The sequence below is a fragment of the Haliotis rubra genome, unplaced genomic scaffold (genome assembly GCF_003918875.1).
Source record: "Haliotis rubra isolate DU_JTF1 unplaced genomic scaffold, ASM391887v1 Scf1499, whole genome shotgun sequence".
Lineage (NCBI taxonomy): Eukaryota > Metazoa > Mollusca > Gastropoda > Lepetellida > Haliotidae > Haliotis > Haliotis rubra.
Window position 1 is genome coordinate 112,934 of NW_025765446.1, and position 14,047 is coordinate 126,980.

At 36.4% G+C, this 14,047-nt stretch overlaps 1 protein-coding gene and 1 pseudogene across 1 annotated transcript; one reads left to right on the forward strand and one right to left on the reverse strand.

Annotated features, from left to right (window-relative positions):
- Nucleotides 1-2,468: 2,468 nt before the first annotated feature.
- LOC124270083 lies at nucleotides 2,469-7,201 on the forward strand. The gene is made up of 4 exons (XM_046705104.1): nucleotides 2,469-2,605; nucleotides 3,160-3,306; nucleotides 4,679-4,767; nucleotides 7,190-7,201. The coding sequence occupies exons 1-4, from the start codon at nucleotides 2,518-2,520 to the stop codon at nucleotides 7,199-7,201; spliced, it is 336 nt and encodes a 111-aa protein (XP_046561060.1). The 5' UTR covers nucleotides 2,469-2,517.
- Nucleotides 7,202-7,285: 84 nt separating this feature from the next.
- On the reverse strand, nucleotides 7,286-9,304 carry LOC124270084 (annotated as a pseudogene).
- Between the last annotated feature and the right edge of the window lie 4,743 nt (nucleotides 9,305-14,047).

Below are 14,047 nucleotides of genomic sequence, written 5' to 3' on the forward strand. Positions count from 1 at the left end.
GTCAGCACACTGTATACTTCGCCGTCTGAGCACACTTGCCCTGCAATCTGAGCTGTCCAAATGAAATCTCCACTTGTCAGTGAACAAACGCCATCCCAATCTCTTGTACAGTAGATGCTGTCTACACCAGGACGTGCCTGTCGATGACGTTGGAGAAATTTGGACGTATTGCAGGCTCCGGGAGAGGACGTTGTGTTCCCCCAGTCGGTTCCGTACAGTCCTGGAACTGATTGAACGTTAGCCAGGAATGCTCCGAACAGTCAAACTAGCAGTCCGGAATTGATTGCTCAGATGGGTACGCCGAATGTACTTGTCTTCCTGACGTGACGTCACACGTGGACGGCCGGTTCCAGGCAAATCTCTCGTGTTCCCATTATGTTGGAAACGTCTCCACAGAGATGGGATCGTGTTTCGATCGACACCAAAATGTCTGGCCACTTCATTTTTGGCCATTCCAGTCTCCAGCAAACCCACGGCACGGAGACTATGGTTTTCTGTAAGCCATGGCATGACGTACGCGCAGTTAAGATCGAAATTAACGTGTTTTCCGCAGCATTCAGAGGCAAGAGCAAAAGGAACCGTTCCTGAGTTCTCAATATCAGGTGTGTGAACTTCAGGTGTCAAAAAGCATGCAATAAGTGAGTACGTTCATTGTACTTAATATGCACGTGCCACGCGCGATACGCGATATCAAATTTCATGCAAACTGCTTTGCTTCATATTTATGTAGGATTATTTTTATAACTTTTCAAGTAATTTTTATTCTATGCAAATTTATGTTACGCACAGTCATTTTTTTTTCGTGAGCAATACAAAGATAATCTCATTAAAGTGTCTACTGATATCATTTATATCAACATGAGTTGATAACGTTACAAATATCCGAGGCTTGCCGAGGATATTTTTACTTTTATCAACGAATGTTGATATAAGTGATATCAGTAGACACGAGGGTGATATTCTATTTATCATCAAAAATCATTCTTCATGTAGTTTTCAATGAAAAATGTACATCTCTCAGCACTGTACTACCATTAGACTTGCAGTGCAGCAATGTCATAGCATTGTGACGTCATTAAGTTCATGACGTCATAGCATTGTCAGGGCATTGTAGAAAATCTACTGTCCAAACTATATCTCCTGGGCCCGGGGTCATGAAAAAATCTTAAGTCTAAAATTTGCTTAGCACAAAAAAATCTTAAGTCTAAAAATATTTGCTTAGCTAAGATTTTAGATAAGACTGGATCATGAAACTGTCTCAGCAAAATCTTAGCTAAGACTAAGACTAAGACAGTTGCCATGGCAAGTTTAGAATGATGTAATCATGTCCGGTCACTCTTCATTAACTGAGGAAAATAGTTTAGTAGGAGGCACCTGCTGAAATGTTCCAAACAAGTCAAGTGACGTTGTCATCCCTGCCGCGGTGAATTTTAGTGGCTTTACGGTACGAAGGGAACTCAACAGTCACCGGAAGTTACGTAATGGTTTGTTTGTCAACACAAACACGTGCTGGGCTATCGTCTGCTAGAGTCACAGAGCTGTCAGTATGGCGGAGTATCAGCCTGGCTTAAATACCGAAGAGAAGAAGAGAAGATGCAACTGGACCCGTCAAGAGGAGACAATCCTTATCGAAGAGGTGAACAAGAGGGAGAGTCTCCTCTTCGAAAGCTCGACGGGTCCATTCGGACAAACAAGAAAAAATAAGTGCCTGGGAAGAAGTTTCGGCGATTGTGAACTCGTAAGTTGAGATTAATTTGCTTTTGTATATAGAGATATAGATTCGATCACAAATATAATATGCAATATTTCAACCTAACTGAAATAAAATACTTCTGCTGATAAATTGTATTCATCAGACAACTGATTTATGAAATGTACAGCGTATCTAGTTGGGCGAATTGTTCTAATGTAATAATCAAAATAGACTGAGCTGAATGAGCACTTGTGGATTTATTCGTTTGGCGGACAAACTAATCCAATACTTGCCACCTTCATGCACTCTCACTTTATAAATGTAAAAACAAATTCTAACATGGCAATAAGTTTTAAAAGGCGTGAATGTCATCGAAAAGCTGCTATATCATCGGAAACTCTTCTTACTTCTTTCTAAGTAGCCGTAATCTATTTTCTGATTGGTTCATAATTTTGTGTTGACCAATCACAAGGCTGGTTACATTACATGTCGGTCTAGTTTTTATTTTGATTTCGCGTTGTCGTGTATCGGCTGCTATTACGCTTCAGTCCCGATAAGTTGTCAGTGAGAGCGACAACCACACATATATATACTTGAAATGTTCACATACAAATAGTATTTGTAAATCTGGATTGGTTTTACAGAAAAAGGGAAGTATCTAAGTTTCTATTTTGCATTTTTGATCCCGTGTTAAACTCGTGTTACTGTTAGTACTGTTACATGTTTTCGTGGTTCACAAGTTTTCTTGATCATTTCTCATTAACTATCTTAGCAATCTCCATAACTACAGGTAGATTTTGAGTTGCAAATTCATTTTGAATACTATGATCTTGATTTTGTTTAGAAACGGCAACTCAGAAATCAGATCAGTCACTGAAATGAAAAAGAAATACCAGAACATCAAACAGAAAGGTAAGTCACAATTTGGAATATCTAAATATTCTACAATAACATAGTCAGTACAGGAAAATAACAATTTAGGCACTATGCCCTTATTTCTGAACCATAATAACATTGTTGAATCTGGGCCGCGTAATTGGGTAATTTACACAGATTCCATTTACTGAAACCCAGTATATGCACATAATTGTTATCTTATATCTACAGTTTTATGATTTTGGAGTGTAATTAGTCTCATTATCATCAGGAAATATTTATCAAAGGTCCAAAATAAATGATAAAACTTAGATAGTAAATATTCTTTATTTATTACTAGCCCGTGGAAAATACTGTTGTTGAATGAATTAATGTTTACAATATGATAAGTAATTACAGTAAGAATTCACCAAGATAATGGTTATATGACCCATGGTGCAATGATCATTTAATCTGGAAATTTGAGGAATTAAAAAATACAAGTTCCCTCAATATCTTATATTGTAATTGTCAACATGAAGAGTTATGAATAGAAAGTAATAGTATTTGTTGCAATTATAATATTAAAATGAATGTTACAATGATTACAGCCAAAGCTAAGAGGAGCCATGCCATGCGGCCCCCAACTGGAGGTGGACCCCGTCCAGAGTCTCCTACAACCCCTGAGCAGCTTGTGCTACAGAACCTGGAGGGCAGGCCCAGTCTCTGTGGCATATCCGGCGGCATTGACTCAGACAGTAAGTGACAACACAGTTGCACAACAAACAAGAAGGAGGTGAAGTACCAAATCTATCATCTTTACAATAACACAGATAGGTTTTCGGATAGAAATACACATTTTTATTCTGTAAAAGCCACTGATCCATCTTGTCAATCAGTTTTTATTTTCTTTGTAGTGGAAGCCATAGGTCCAGGCTACATTTCAGTATTTCAGAGCTGTACATATGTGCATATATAGTTCAAAATGCAATAAGTTATTTACAAAGTGTACAAAAGGAAATATGATATTATTGACATATGAGTGAATCTCTAAGTTTCATTGCTTTGTGTTTATAAATAGCAAGGTTTTTTACAATTCTGGATTGCAAATTGACATGAGCATATTAAACTTACGAATAGTCAGATTTGAATAGAATTTATGTGGTAAATACAAACATCTCAGATTTTGATAACATATACATACAAAAAAAATGAAATTAATTTTGAATAAAGTTATCTTTACATACAAAACATAATCTATATTTGATCCGGGCTTGGTTAATATATCTACAGGTTTCAATTTGGAGATGGTGTGAAGAACATCTGACTTTATCAAGGGCCGATCGGAATCTTGAAATTGATAATTCTTTATGTAAAATTCAACATTAAATGAGATTTTAAAACAAAAATAAAGTGATAATTTAGGAATATTTACAAGCGATGTGTGACATTCTTGTTCATAACTTGCTCTTAGTCTAAATCGCAGTCAGGGTTTTTGAAAAAGAGTAAGAGTACTAAGTCAGTTAGGTAGATTTAAATGTGTTGATAACCCCAATGCATTGTTATGTACTAAATGTTTCCCGAGCTATAATGAAGTCAAATTTCACTTTTTGTTTATTTGTCCCAAGCCGACAACTGTTTTTACCTGAATATTATAATAATCCATTTGCTTAAAAAATGTTATCAACTGCTACAATGCAGTAATTAGAGATGCTATATCACAGCATAGATATGTCTATAATTTCTAAATTACCCATTATTTCCCAGCAGATGCTTACATGTACATAAACATGCGCAGATACGAACATAAAATTGTTAATATTGTATATGAACTACAACTAGGGCAGGTTTGACTGCAACTGGTAACGTGCAAGGCATAAGTCATTTTTACATTACCCATTATTTCCCAGCAGATGTTTACATGTACATAAGTATGCCTTGATACATAAAATTGTTCATATATATATACTAGTACAACTACAACTAGTGCAGGTTTGACTGCAACTATTTTTACAATACCCATTATATATATTGATATGTGACATGCCTAATGAACAACTGATTTAATTACCTATCTCTACATGTAATTGCATACTAACAATAAACAACAAATGTTTTGTGTTTTTTCAGTTCCCATGACTTCTGAGAGTTGTGACACAGAGGCGGCGGCAGAGGAACCAGAATCCACGCAGATGTTTTCATCAATTGATACCTCATTTGTAGATTTTTCTTTTATTGATACCAGTATTGTTAACCTACCAAAATCAAAACCTAGGACTGAAGAATTGATTTTGAAAGAAGAACTACAAAGGGTAAAGGAAAATAGAGTTCTCATTCAGGAACAGACTAAATTGGCAAAGTTACAGCAGCAGTTGGTTTTGCTACAAATTGAAAATGCCCAAAATCTTCTTTTGAGCTGCTGTTGTAACTTGACCAATGTTGTATTGATGGGAACTCTTTTTAAACGTATTCTATGTGTACCTAAAAGAATGTTATTATCATCATACATTTTAACAAAGAAATATTATACATGTGTAACATTGGTAAATCCATTCTCAAAGCCTAAGATATTCCTAAATTTAGCTTCAATTGTTAAAGTCATTTTGATGATGGAATTTGACTCTATCTGTTTAAAAGTTACTTAAATTATTCTGGAATGTCACAGAAATGGGATATATTTAATGCACACTTGTTAAACAATAAAAAATACAAATGTAAATAGCATTGTCATAGTCTTTGCTAAATAATCATAATTGTCACTGAGTGAAAGTATCAGTCTTGGCTATATGGTAAGTTTATGTCATTACCGTATCAACTTTGGATAATCTTTGATATACCTTCTACCACTATTTGACTTTTGTGACACTTATCATAATGTGAGTGTTTTTCTGTCTATATTTGGAAAGTACTATGAGAGCATGACATAATTGCACTACTGTACCAATGCAGTTTCTTACTCATGGCAATATAACATGGTGTCGGATCTCTTAAGGCCTGAAAAGGCACAGTTTTCTGTATATCACTGATGTCATAAACATAAAGTACTTTTCCTACTACTACTATTGTTATTAGTATCAATATTAATACTATCATCAAATACAACAACGCATAGCCTTGTCCATGAACTTGTTTCCATTATTAAGTAGATACTATGTCCATGAATATATCCATTCTACATGAACTGTAATTATCTACTGTTGACAACCTGGGGGTTGTTATTTCTTATGTGCGTTTGCTCCTCTTCAGTAATAGTATTGAAGGGTTACAAGATGGTTTGGATATGATGTATATTTAGTGTTCAAAATGGGGATTGACTATTAATACTGAAAACTCTAAGATTGTTATTTTTCTCAAGAAAGGAGGTAGGCAGGCAAAGTCAGAAACTTAGACATTAATGGTTCAAATCTTGAGGTTGTCAGAAATTTTAAAAGTCTTGGTTTAATAGTTTCAATGCATGGAAGTTATTCCTGGCTCAGAAAACTTTGTCGGAACAAGGTCAAAAGGCAGTTGGTTCTTTATATAAAAATTTCATATCAATGCATATGTTACCCCTGATGTACAATATCAGTTATTTCAATCAGTTGTTTGCCCCATTCTTTCTGCTGTGAGGTTTGGCGTTTTATGGGAGCCGATGCCATTGAAAGGGTACATTTAAAATTTATGAATCATATTCTATATGTGAAAATGTCAACTCCGTCATCATTTCTATATGGAGAACTGAATTTACATATCCTCTGAAAGTTTTAAGGCTTGTACGTATTATCAAATATTGGATTAAGATTTTGAGAAGTAACCCAAATAGATATATTGTTCTGATATATAATTCATTATTGGATAGTTTGAATGTAAATCCCTAATACTGAAAATGGGGCAAGTTTGTTGAGAGATGCCCTTTTAGGTTCGGTTTTGGGTTGCTCAGTTTGTTCCCAATACACAGAGGGTTAGAGATACATATTCCCAAATGTGGAAACATCAGTTGTCAACTTTAAGTGAAACCAGATTGTATCTTTATATTAGGAAACTCTTTGTTTCGAGAAATATTTATCTAATATTGATGTTAAAAATACAGAACTGCCATGACATGTTTTCGATCTCAGTTCCCATATGTTTATGATTGAGAAAGGTAGATGGAGTATACCTAAAATACCATTTATTGATAGGAAATGTGCCTTTTGTCCACATGGCATTGAAGACAAGTATCATGTATTACTTATTTGTCCTAAGTATCAGGAAATATGTCAGCTATTTATCCTCTAGTCTCCTCTGAAATGCAAATATGTTTAACTTTGTCAGAATGCTGAAAAGTGGAAATGAAGTTACGTTTAACGTTGACAAATGTATTTATTATGTAATGTATGAAAGAAATAAGCATGAATACTTATAAGTGTATACTATATCTACCCTTGCTCTTGGACAGTATCATAATCATTGCATAATAATAACAATTTATACTGTGTGTATAATCCTGACATGTACTGAAGATCACTATATTGTCAATGACATGTATTATTTTAGTTTTGACCTAATAAAATCTTGTCTTGTAACCCTGGTGTGATGTCATTTTGTCATTATTACATGTCTCAAAAGTGTATTTTTAACATTTCATGAACAATTGCAACTGAATTACACTTTTATTGGCAGCTAAGCAGCTAATAGGGATACTCAAGCAAAGTAAGTTCTTGCTAATTACATCTCGATGCCAAACCATCATTGACATGGAAGTCCACAAACTGATTGTCAGGGCCTTTGCAGTGTCAACTCTTCCACATCACTGATAACTATATCAGACTGTAATATACCAATGTTGTGTAAGATAACACAAGCCACAATGTACTTGCAAGCCCTTGGTGGATTTGTTCTAAGACCTACAGAGAGACAAGGAAATCGTCTTTTCAATATTCCAAAGGTCTGTTCAACCAGTACCCGTGTCCTACTCAAAGCTGAGTTAAATTTTTCTTTGTGCCGAATATTATTAGTGTTGTTGTATGGCGTCAATAAGTATCTCCGGCATGGGTAGCCTGAATCCCCGAGAAGAATGCCATCGTGTAGTCCTGGAAAAGAATCATTTCATGATGTCAGTGAATTGAAATAGAGGAAAAAGTGTCCTGTATCCAAAATAATTCATAATTTCATGTGATTGATATGAAAATTTCAAATTTGTCAAATTTCATGCTTGTTATAAAGAGAATTTCATGTACATAGTACAAATACTTTTACCATTTTCAAAGTTTTCTGACAATTTGCTTTCCTGAAGATCCTCGAGTCATGGCATGAGCCAGGCCAGTTAGCCACGCAGTTAGTGATGAGGAAATTGGGGTCGCATACCATCTGAAATCATTAAAAGTACATTGAAACTTTTCTGTTCAAGTTAACTAATTAAAATATATTTCTACATAATTTTGACTAAATTTTTCGATAATGGTAAAGTTGTCATTGCGGTTTGCGTAAAATATAAGGTGTAACAGAATCATTTTTAAAAAATCGTCACCTATGAACACATTCAAGTAATTTGTTTTGTTTTATTATTATTACAATTTATGGAATTGTTTTGGGGAAGGTAGTAAGTCTGATGTTCAATACTCTACAAATTGCAATACTTCATTGTTTATGTGATTATGAATAAAATTGAGAATATTTTACATGAATATTTTGTAGTCTAATAATGTTTCTCCTTTAATAAAAATGTTTTTAAAATTAAAAAGATGGATGGTACATTGCATATAGGTCAGACAATCAACATTGCTCTGGGTTACCTGAACATTCAAGGAATGATAACCCTTTCTGTTTACAAAATCAGGCTCATTTTCAACAGGTGCGATAATCCGAATCTGGGTGCCGTCGATGCAACCTGCAACCTTTGGGAAACCTAAAATTGAAAGAAAAATCATAAAGATAATTTTACCTTTTAACATTGTTTGCCTGTTATATTATCATTTTTTAACTTATTTACGGTATTTGTTCACACAGCTTTCAACAGCCTGAACAGGTGGCATTAGTATCGGCAATTATAGACTATGGACAGTTCGCACTCAGAAAGACTTGTCCCTGTCCCGAACGATAATCTTCATTGGTGAAATGGTTTACATGTAACACATGCAAGATTTTAGTAATACTTAAAATGCACACATTAAAATATATTTTTAGAAATATTTTATAGTGCGATTTTGAATGGTTACGAATGCGTTGTCAATCAAGGGGACGTCACTCTAGTCGAGCCGGGCATTTCAACAGTGTCATGGCGTCTGTTTTTTGAAGTGAGAATTATTGTTCGATATTATAGAGTAATTGTAAATCTATATTTATGAATCATTGTGCTAAAGAATAATTAATTACCTGCGATTGCGTGAAACTTCCTTTCACGTCTAGTAGACGCTGGCCACTTGGGAATTTGATAAAGGTGGCGGCGTGACGACAAATGGCATCGGCCACTCCCCGAACACACCTACCCGCCGTCGACTTGCTGATGTGTAAGGCTTCACCAACAAGCACATGAAATGCCCCTGTTGCTACGAACTGCTAAAGGTTAGCACCTGCAGCACAGGTGGAAGGCTTAAAGATCTCCTCGTCTCTGTGAGCAATTTGTCCACTAATGAGGTTTACCAAAAATATTGTTGATCGCCTAAAACGATACCGATGGAAAAGTTCCTCGTCCCCATAACATTCGAGAGGGTTGAATCTATCCCTAAATTTTCTTGGGATTCGCTCTTTCCTTTCCTTCTGTCTAACAAGTCGCAAAACGCGTATCACCTCCGCCATGTTTGCTAGGAATAAAATTGACTTAAGACTGGTAGGTAGCAGTCTCAGGATTTAAGACAAAAAACGATCTTAGTCTTAACTTTTAAGACTAAAAAATGTACGTGATCTCCGATTTAAGACAGTTTTTTGGACTTAAGACCAAAATGACATATTTAAGCAATTTTTAGACTTAAGTCACTTTCATGACCCCGGGGCCTGAGATATATCATATGGTCTTAACAAGCGATATCTCCTGTGGAACACAGTTTTTGATGATAAATGAGATAAGGCGACATATTATAGTGTTGTCATTTTACTAGTAAAAAGTCAGCTGTTGGTTATACTGCAAAGAACGTTAAAGTCATTATGACTGACTGACTGAGTTTGGTTTTACGCCGCTTTTAGCAATATTCCAGCAACATCACGGCGGGGGACACCAGAAATGGGCTTCACACATTGTAACCATGTGGGAACTCGAACCCGGGTCTTCGGCGTGACGAGCCAACGCTTTAACCACTAGGCTACCCCACTGCCCCTTAAAGACATTATGTAAAATACATAAATGAATAAACAAGCACACATAAAGCCAAAGAAACAAAAAGTTCTTTGACATAAAATTAACGAAAAAGCTTCAAACAGAGAGAAAAAGCTAATCCTACTTACGGTTCACCTACTAACAGAACATATGTAGCGACATCACTTGCGTCAATTTCAAGGCAGGCGTCCTCAATACCTAGAGGGCGGGGCACTCCCGAAAGGTACATCCTCGGGGAAGGACCGCAGTAGTACAAAGTCCCTGAAACATCGTTATCATCAAGATAAAAAGGTACTTTCCCATGTATGTAATTTTTTAATGAATTTTTCTCCATCCCGTTTCAGGTTCTATTCTCATGACATGTGTTTTCTGATTTCCTGGTAAACATATTTATTTCCAAAGAAAGGAACCGGAATGGTAAACAAGCATAAGCTTATATGAATACCGCTCCGGGATACAATGGAAGGAAAAGTAAACATGTTACGATGAATGTACAGTGTGAATGATATAATATATCAAATGTTGCAAAACGAGAAATAACGCCAATCATTGTTAAACAGTATATGTCATATGAAGAAATTATTTTGGATCAAATCCTGGTAAATGATTGGTTTGATGTTTATTCCAGCTACATGTAAAAAGTCGAATCTGGACCAGAAAATCCAGTGACGCACAGTTATACGCAATTGGGATACGATGACATGTGTTCAGCAAGTCAGCAAGCCTGACCATCCGATACCATTAGTCGCCAAACATGGGTTACCGAAGACCAACTCTAATCGGATCTTTATGGGTATCTTGGTAAATATTTTCAATGTTTGGTGTACTTGTTTCCTCGAGAAAAGGATTAGAGACGTACTTATTGAGTGAAATCCGTTAGTATCCGTGTCAGAACCCATACTGGTGGTAAGAGGCGGAATGGTGGACACGTCATCATATCCCAATTGCGTAGATCGATGCTCATGCTTTTGATCACTGGATTGTCTAGTCCAGACTCGATTATTCACAGACCGCCGCCATGTAGGTGGAATATTGCTGAGTGCGGCGTCAAACAACAAACAAACAAACAAAACAAACAAACAAACAAACAAAACAAACCAACCTATTGGGTTAAAGTTGAATCCCCCAATGACTTTGACTTTCGTCACTACCTCCGACAGACTTTTACCATGATACGACAATCTGTACAGGGTGTCTGAGTTCGTCTCCGTCCACAAGATGTACCTGGAGAAAAACACATCATCAATACCTGTTAACGTGTAATGCTCTCGTATACATACAGACACAAGGTATATATGTGTATCTTACACATAAATGGAGCTACACATACATAAATACACACCAATGGGATCCCGTCTACCTTATGATGTACAAGTAACTGGAATTCGAATTGTAGTCCATTGTCATTAAAACTCCAAACAAAACACAAGGCAGAATCTGTATCCTTTCGCCGACATGGGCAGAATATGGTTACACTGACTTTACATTTAAAGTGCGTGTGTGCGTGTGTGCGTGCGTGTTTTGACATGTTAGTTGTTATTTGATTGTGACTTTTTAGAAGAAAAATGACATTGTTTGAAACATTTTGATAAATATGTCAAGCAAAATGTCTGGCTACTTCATGTTCAAGTCTCCAGCATACCTAGGGCACGGAGACTGTGACTTTCTGTAAGCCGTGGCGCAGTTTAGATTGAAATCAACGTGTTTTCCAGAACATTGAGAGGCAAGAGCATAAGAAACCTTCAGTTTTCAATATCAGGTGATGTGATGGTGTATAACAAGTCTAGCTTGGGACAATTTAGGAAGGTCCTTAGTGTGGTGATCTGCCATCAGTTGTCGGCGATCTATGGCCGGTTATATAATTGTATTGTCTATAGATTTGCATGCTAGTTTTACATCTACATCTGGGCTGTTCTGGTTTTTACTGTCCCTTGTCAACACGTGATGATCCGGGTTAGAATAGTATGGTCCCCGGGAGTTGAGATTAATAGGATGTGCCGTTGAGATTGACATCCAATGATCGAGGGAAAAAATACCAGCGCATTGACCATGTACTAGTTACGTGGATATGTGCTCTATATAAATATCCTATATAAATATAAAAATATAATAAATATCTTCAGCAACCCATGCCTGTCGTAAGAGGCGACTAACCGGATCGGGTGGTGACGCTCGCATGTCATCGTATCTCAATTGCGCAGATCGATGCTCATGCTGTTGATCACAGGATTGTCTGGTCCAGACTCGATTATTTACGGACTGCCGCCATATAACTGTTAAACTGCCGAGTGCGGCGTGAAGCTAAACTCCTTACTGTCCCTTGTTCGCGGGGTTGTTTTTTGTATTCTGAGTTTATGCGTCATAAATGTATAACTTGTTGTAGTCACGATATGGCTGAAAAACTCACTCACATTCATATAAACTTGCCTGCGTTTGATATCTAGTTGGACACGGTTAGGGTTTTTCAGTGTTCCAATTTCTTGCAGGTCAGTGTGCCGGTGGTAGTTCCCGAGACACCGGTATATATGCCCAGTTGTCACGAGGAGAGTATATTCCTTAGCCTTTCTAAGCGTTATTAGAGGCTTTGAAAAACAGAACCTTTGTAAAAACATCTCTTTGGCTTCCTGTACATACAATATATACCCTTGTAAAAACAACTCTGTGGCTTCCTGTACATACTACATATACCCTTTTATAAAAAACTATGTGGCTTTCCTGTACATACTATATATACCCTTGTAAAATCCAACTCTGTGGCTTCCTGTACATACTATATATACCCTTGTAAAATCCAACTCTGTGGCTTCCTGTACATACTATATATACCCTTGTACAATCCAACTCTGTGGCTTCCTGTACATACGATATATACCCTTTTATAAAAAAAACTCTGTGGCTTCCTGTACATACTATATATACCCTTGTAAAATCCAACTCTGAGGCTTCCTGTACATACTATATATACCCTTTTATAAAAAAACTCTGTGGCTTCCTGTACATACGATATATACCCTTGTACAATCCAACTCTGTGGCTTCCTGTACATACTATATATACCCTTGTACAATCCAACCCTGTGGTTTCCTGTACATACTATATATACCCTTGTACAATCCAACTCTGTGGTTTCCTGTACATACTATATATACCCTTTTATAAACAACTCTGTGGCTTCCTGTACAAACTATATATACCCTTGTAAAATCCAACTCTGTGGCTTCCTGTACATACTATATATACCCTTGTAAAATCCAACTCTGTGGCTTCCTGTACATACTATATATACCATTTTATAAAAAAACTCTGTGGCTTCCTGTACATACTATATATACCCTTGTACAATCCAACTCTGTGGCTTCCTGTACATACTATATATGCCCTTGTACAATCCAACTCTGTGGCTTCCTGTACATACTATATATACCCTTGTACAATCCAACTCTGTGGTTTCCTGTACATACTATATATACCCTTTTATAAACAACTCTGTGGCTTCCTGTACATACTATATATACCCTTGTACAATCCAACTCTGTGGCTTCCTGTACATACTATCTATACCCTTGTACAATCCAACTCTGTGGTTTCCTGTACATACTATATATACCCTTTTATAAACAACTCTGTGGCTTCCTGTACATACTATATATACCCTTGTAAAATCCAACTCTGTGGCTTCCTGTACATACTATATATACCCTTGTACAATCCAACTCTGTGGCTTCCTGTACATACTATATATACCCTTGTACAATCCAACTCTGTGGTTTCCTGTACATACTATATATACCCTTTTATAAACAACTCTGTGGCTTCCTGTACATACTATATATACCCTTGTAAAATCCAACTCTGTGGCTTCCTGTACATACTATCTATACCCTTGTACAATCCAACTCTGTGGTTTCCTGTACATACTATATATACCCTTTTATAAACAACTCTGTGGCTTCCTGTACATACTATATATAATTTTGTAAAATCCAACTCTGTGGCTTCCTGTACATACTATATATACCCTTCTTGTACTAATCCAACTCTGTGGTTTCCTGTACATACTATATATACCCTTGTACAATCCAACTCTGTGGCTTCCTGTACATACTATATATACCCTTGTAAAATCCAACTCTGTGGCTTCCTGTACATACTATATATACCCTTGTAAAATCCAACTCTGTGGCTTCCTGTACATGCTATATATACCCTTTTATAAAAAAACTCTGTGG

Excerpts from the sequence above, each read along its gene's own strand:
- LOC124270083 (XM_046705104.1), top strand. The coding sequence starts at position 2,518 with ATGATCTTGATTTTGTTTAGAAACGGCAACTCAGAAATCAGATCAGTC. Across the intron at positions 2,606-3,159 it reads CCAGAACATCAAACAGAAAG|CCAAAGCTAAGAGGAGCCAT; the intron begins GTAAGTCACAAT and ends CAATGATTACAG. Across the intron at positions 3,307-4,678 it reads CGGCGGCATTGACTCAGACA|TTCCCATGACTTCTGAGAGT; the intron begins GTAAGTGACAAC and ends GTGTTTTTTCAG.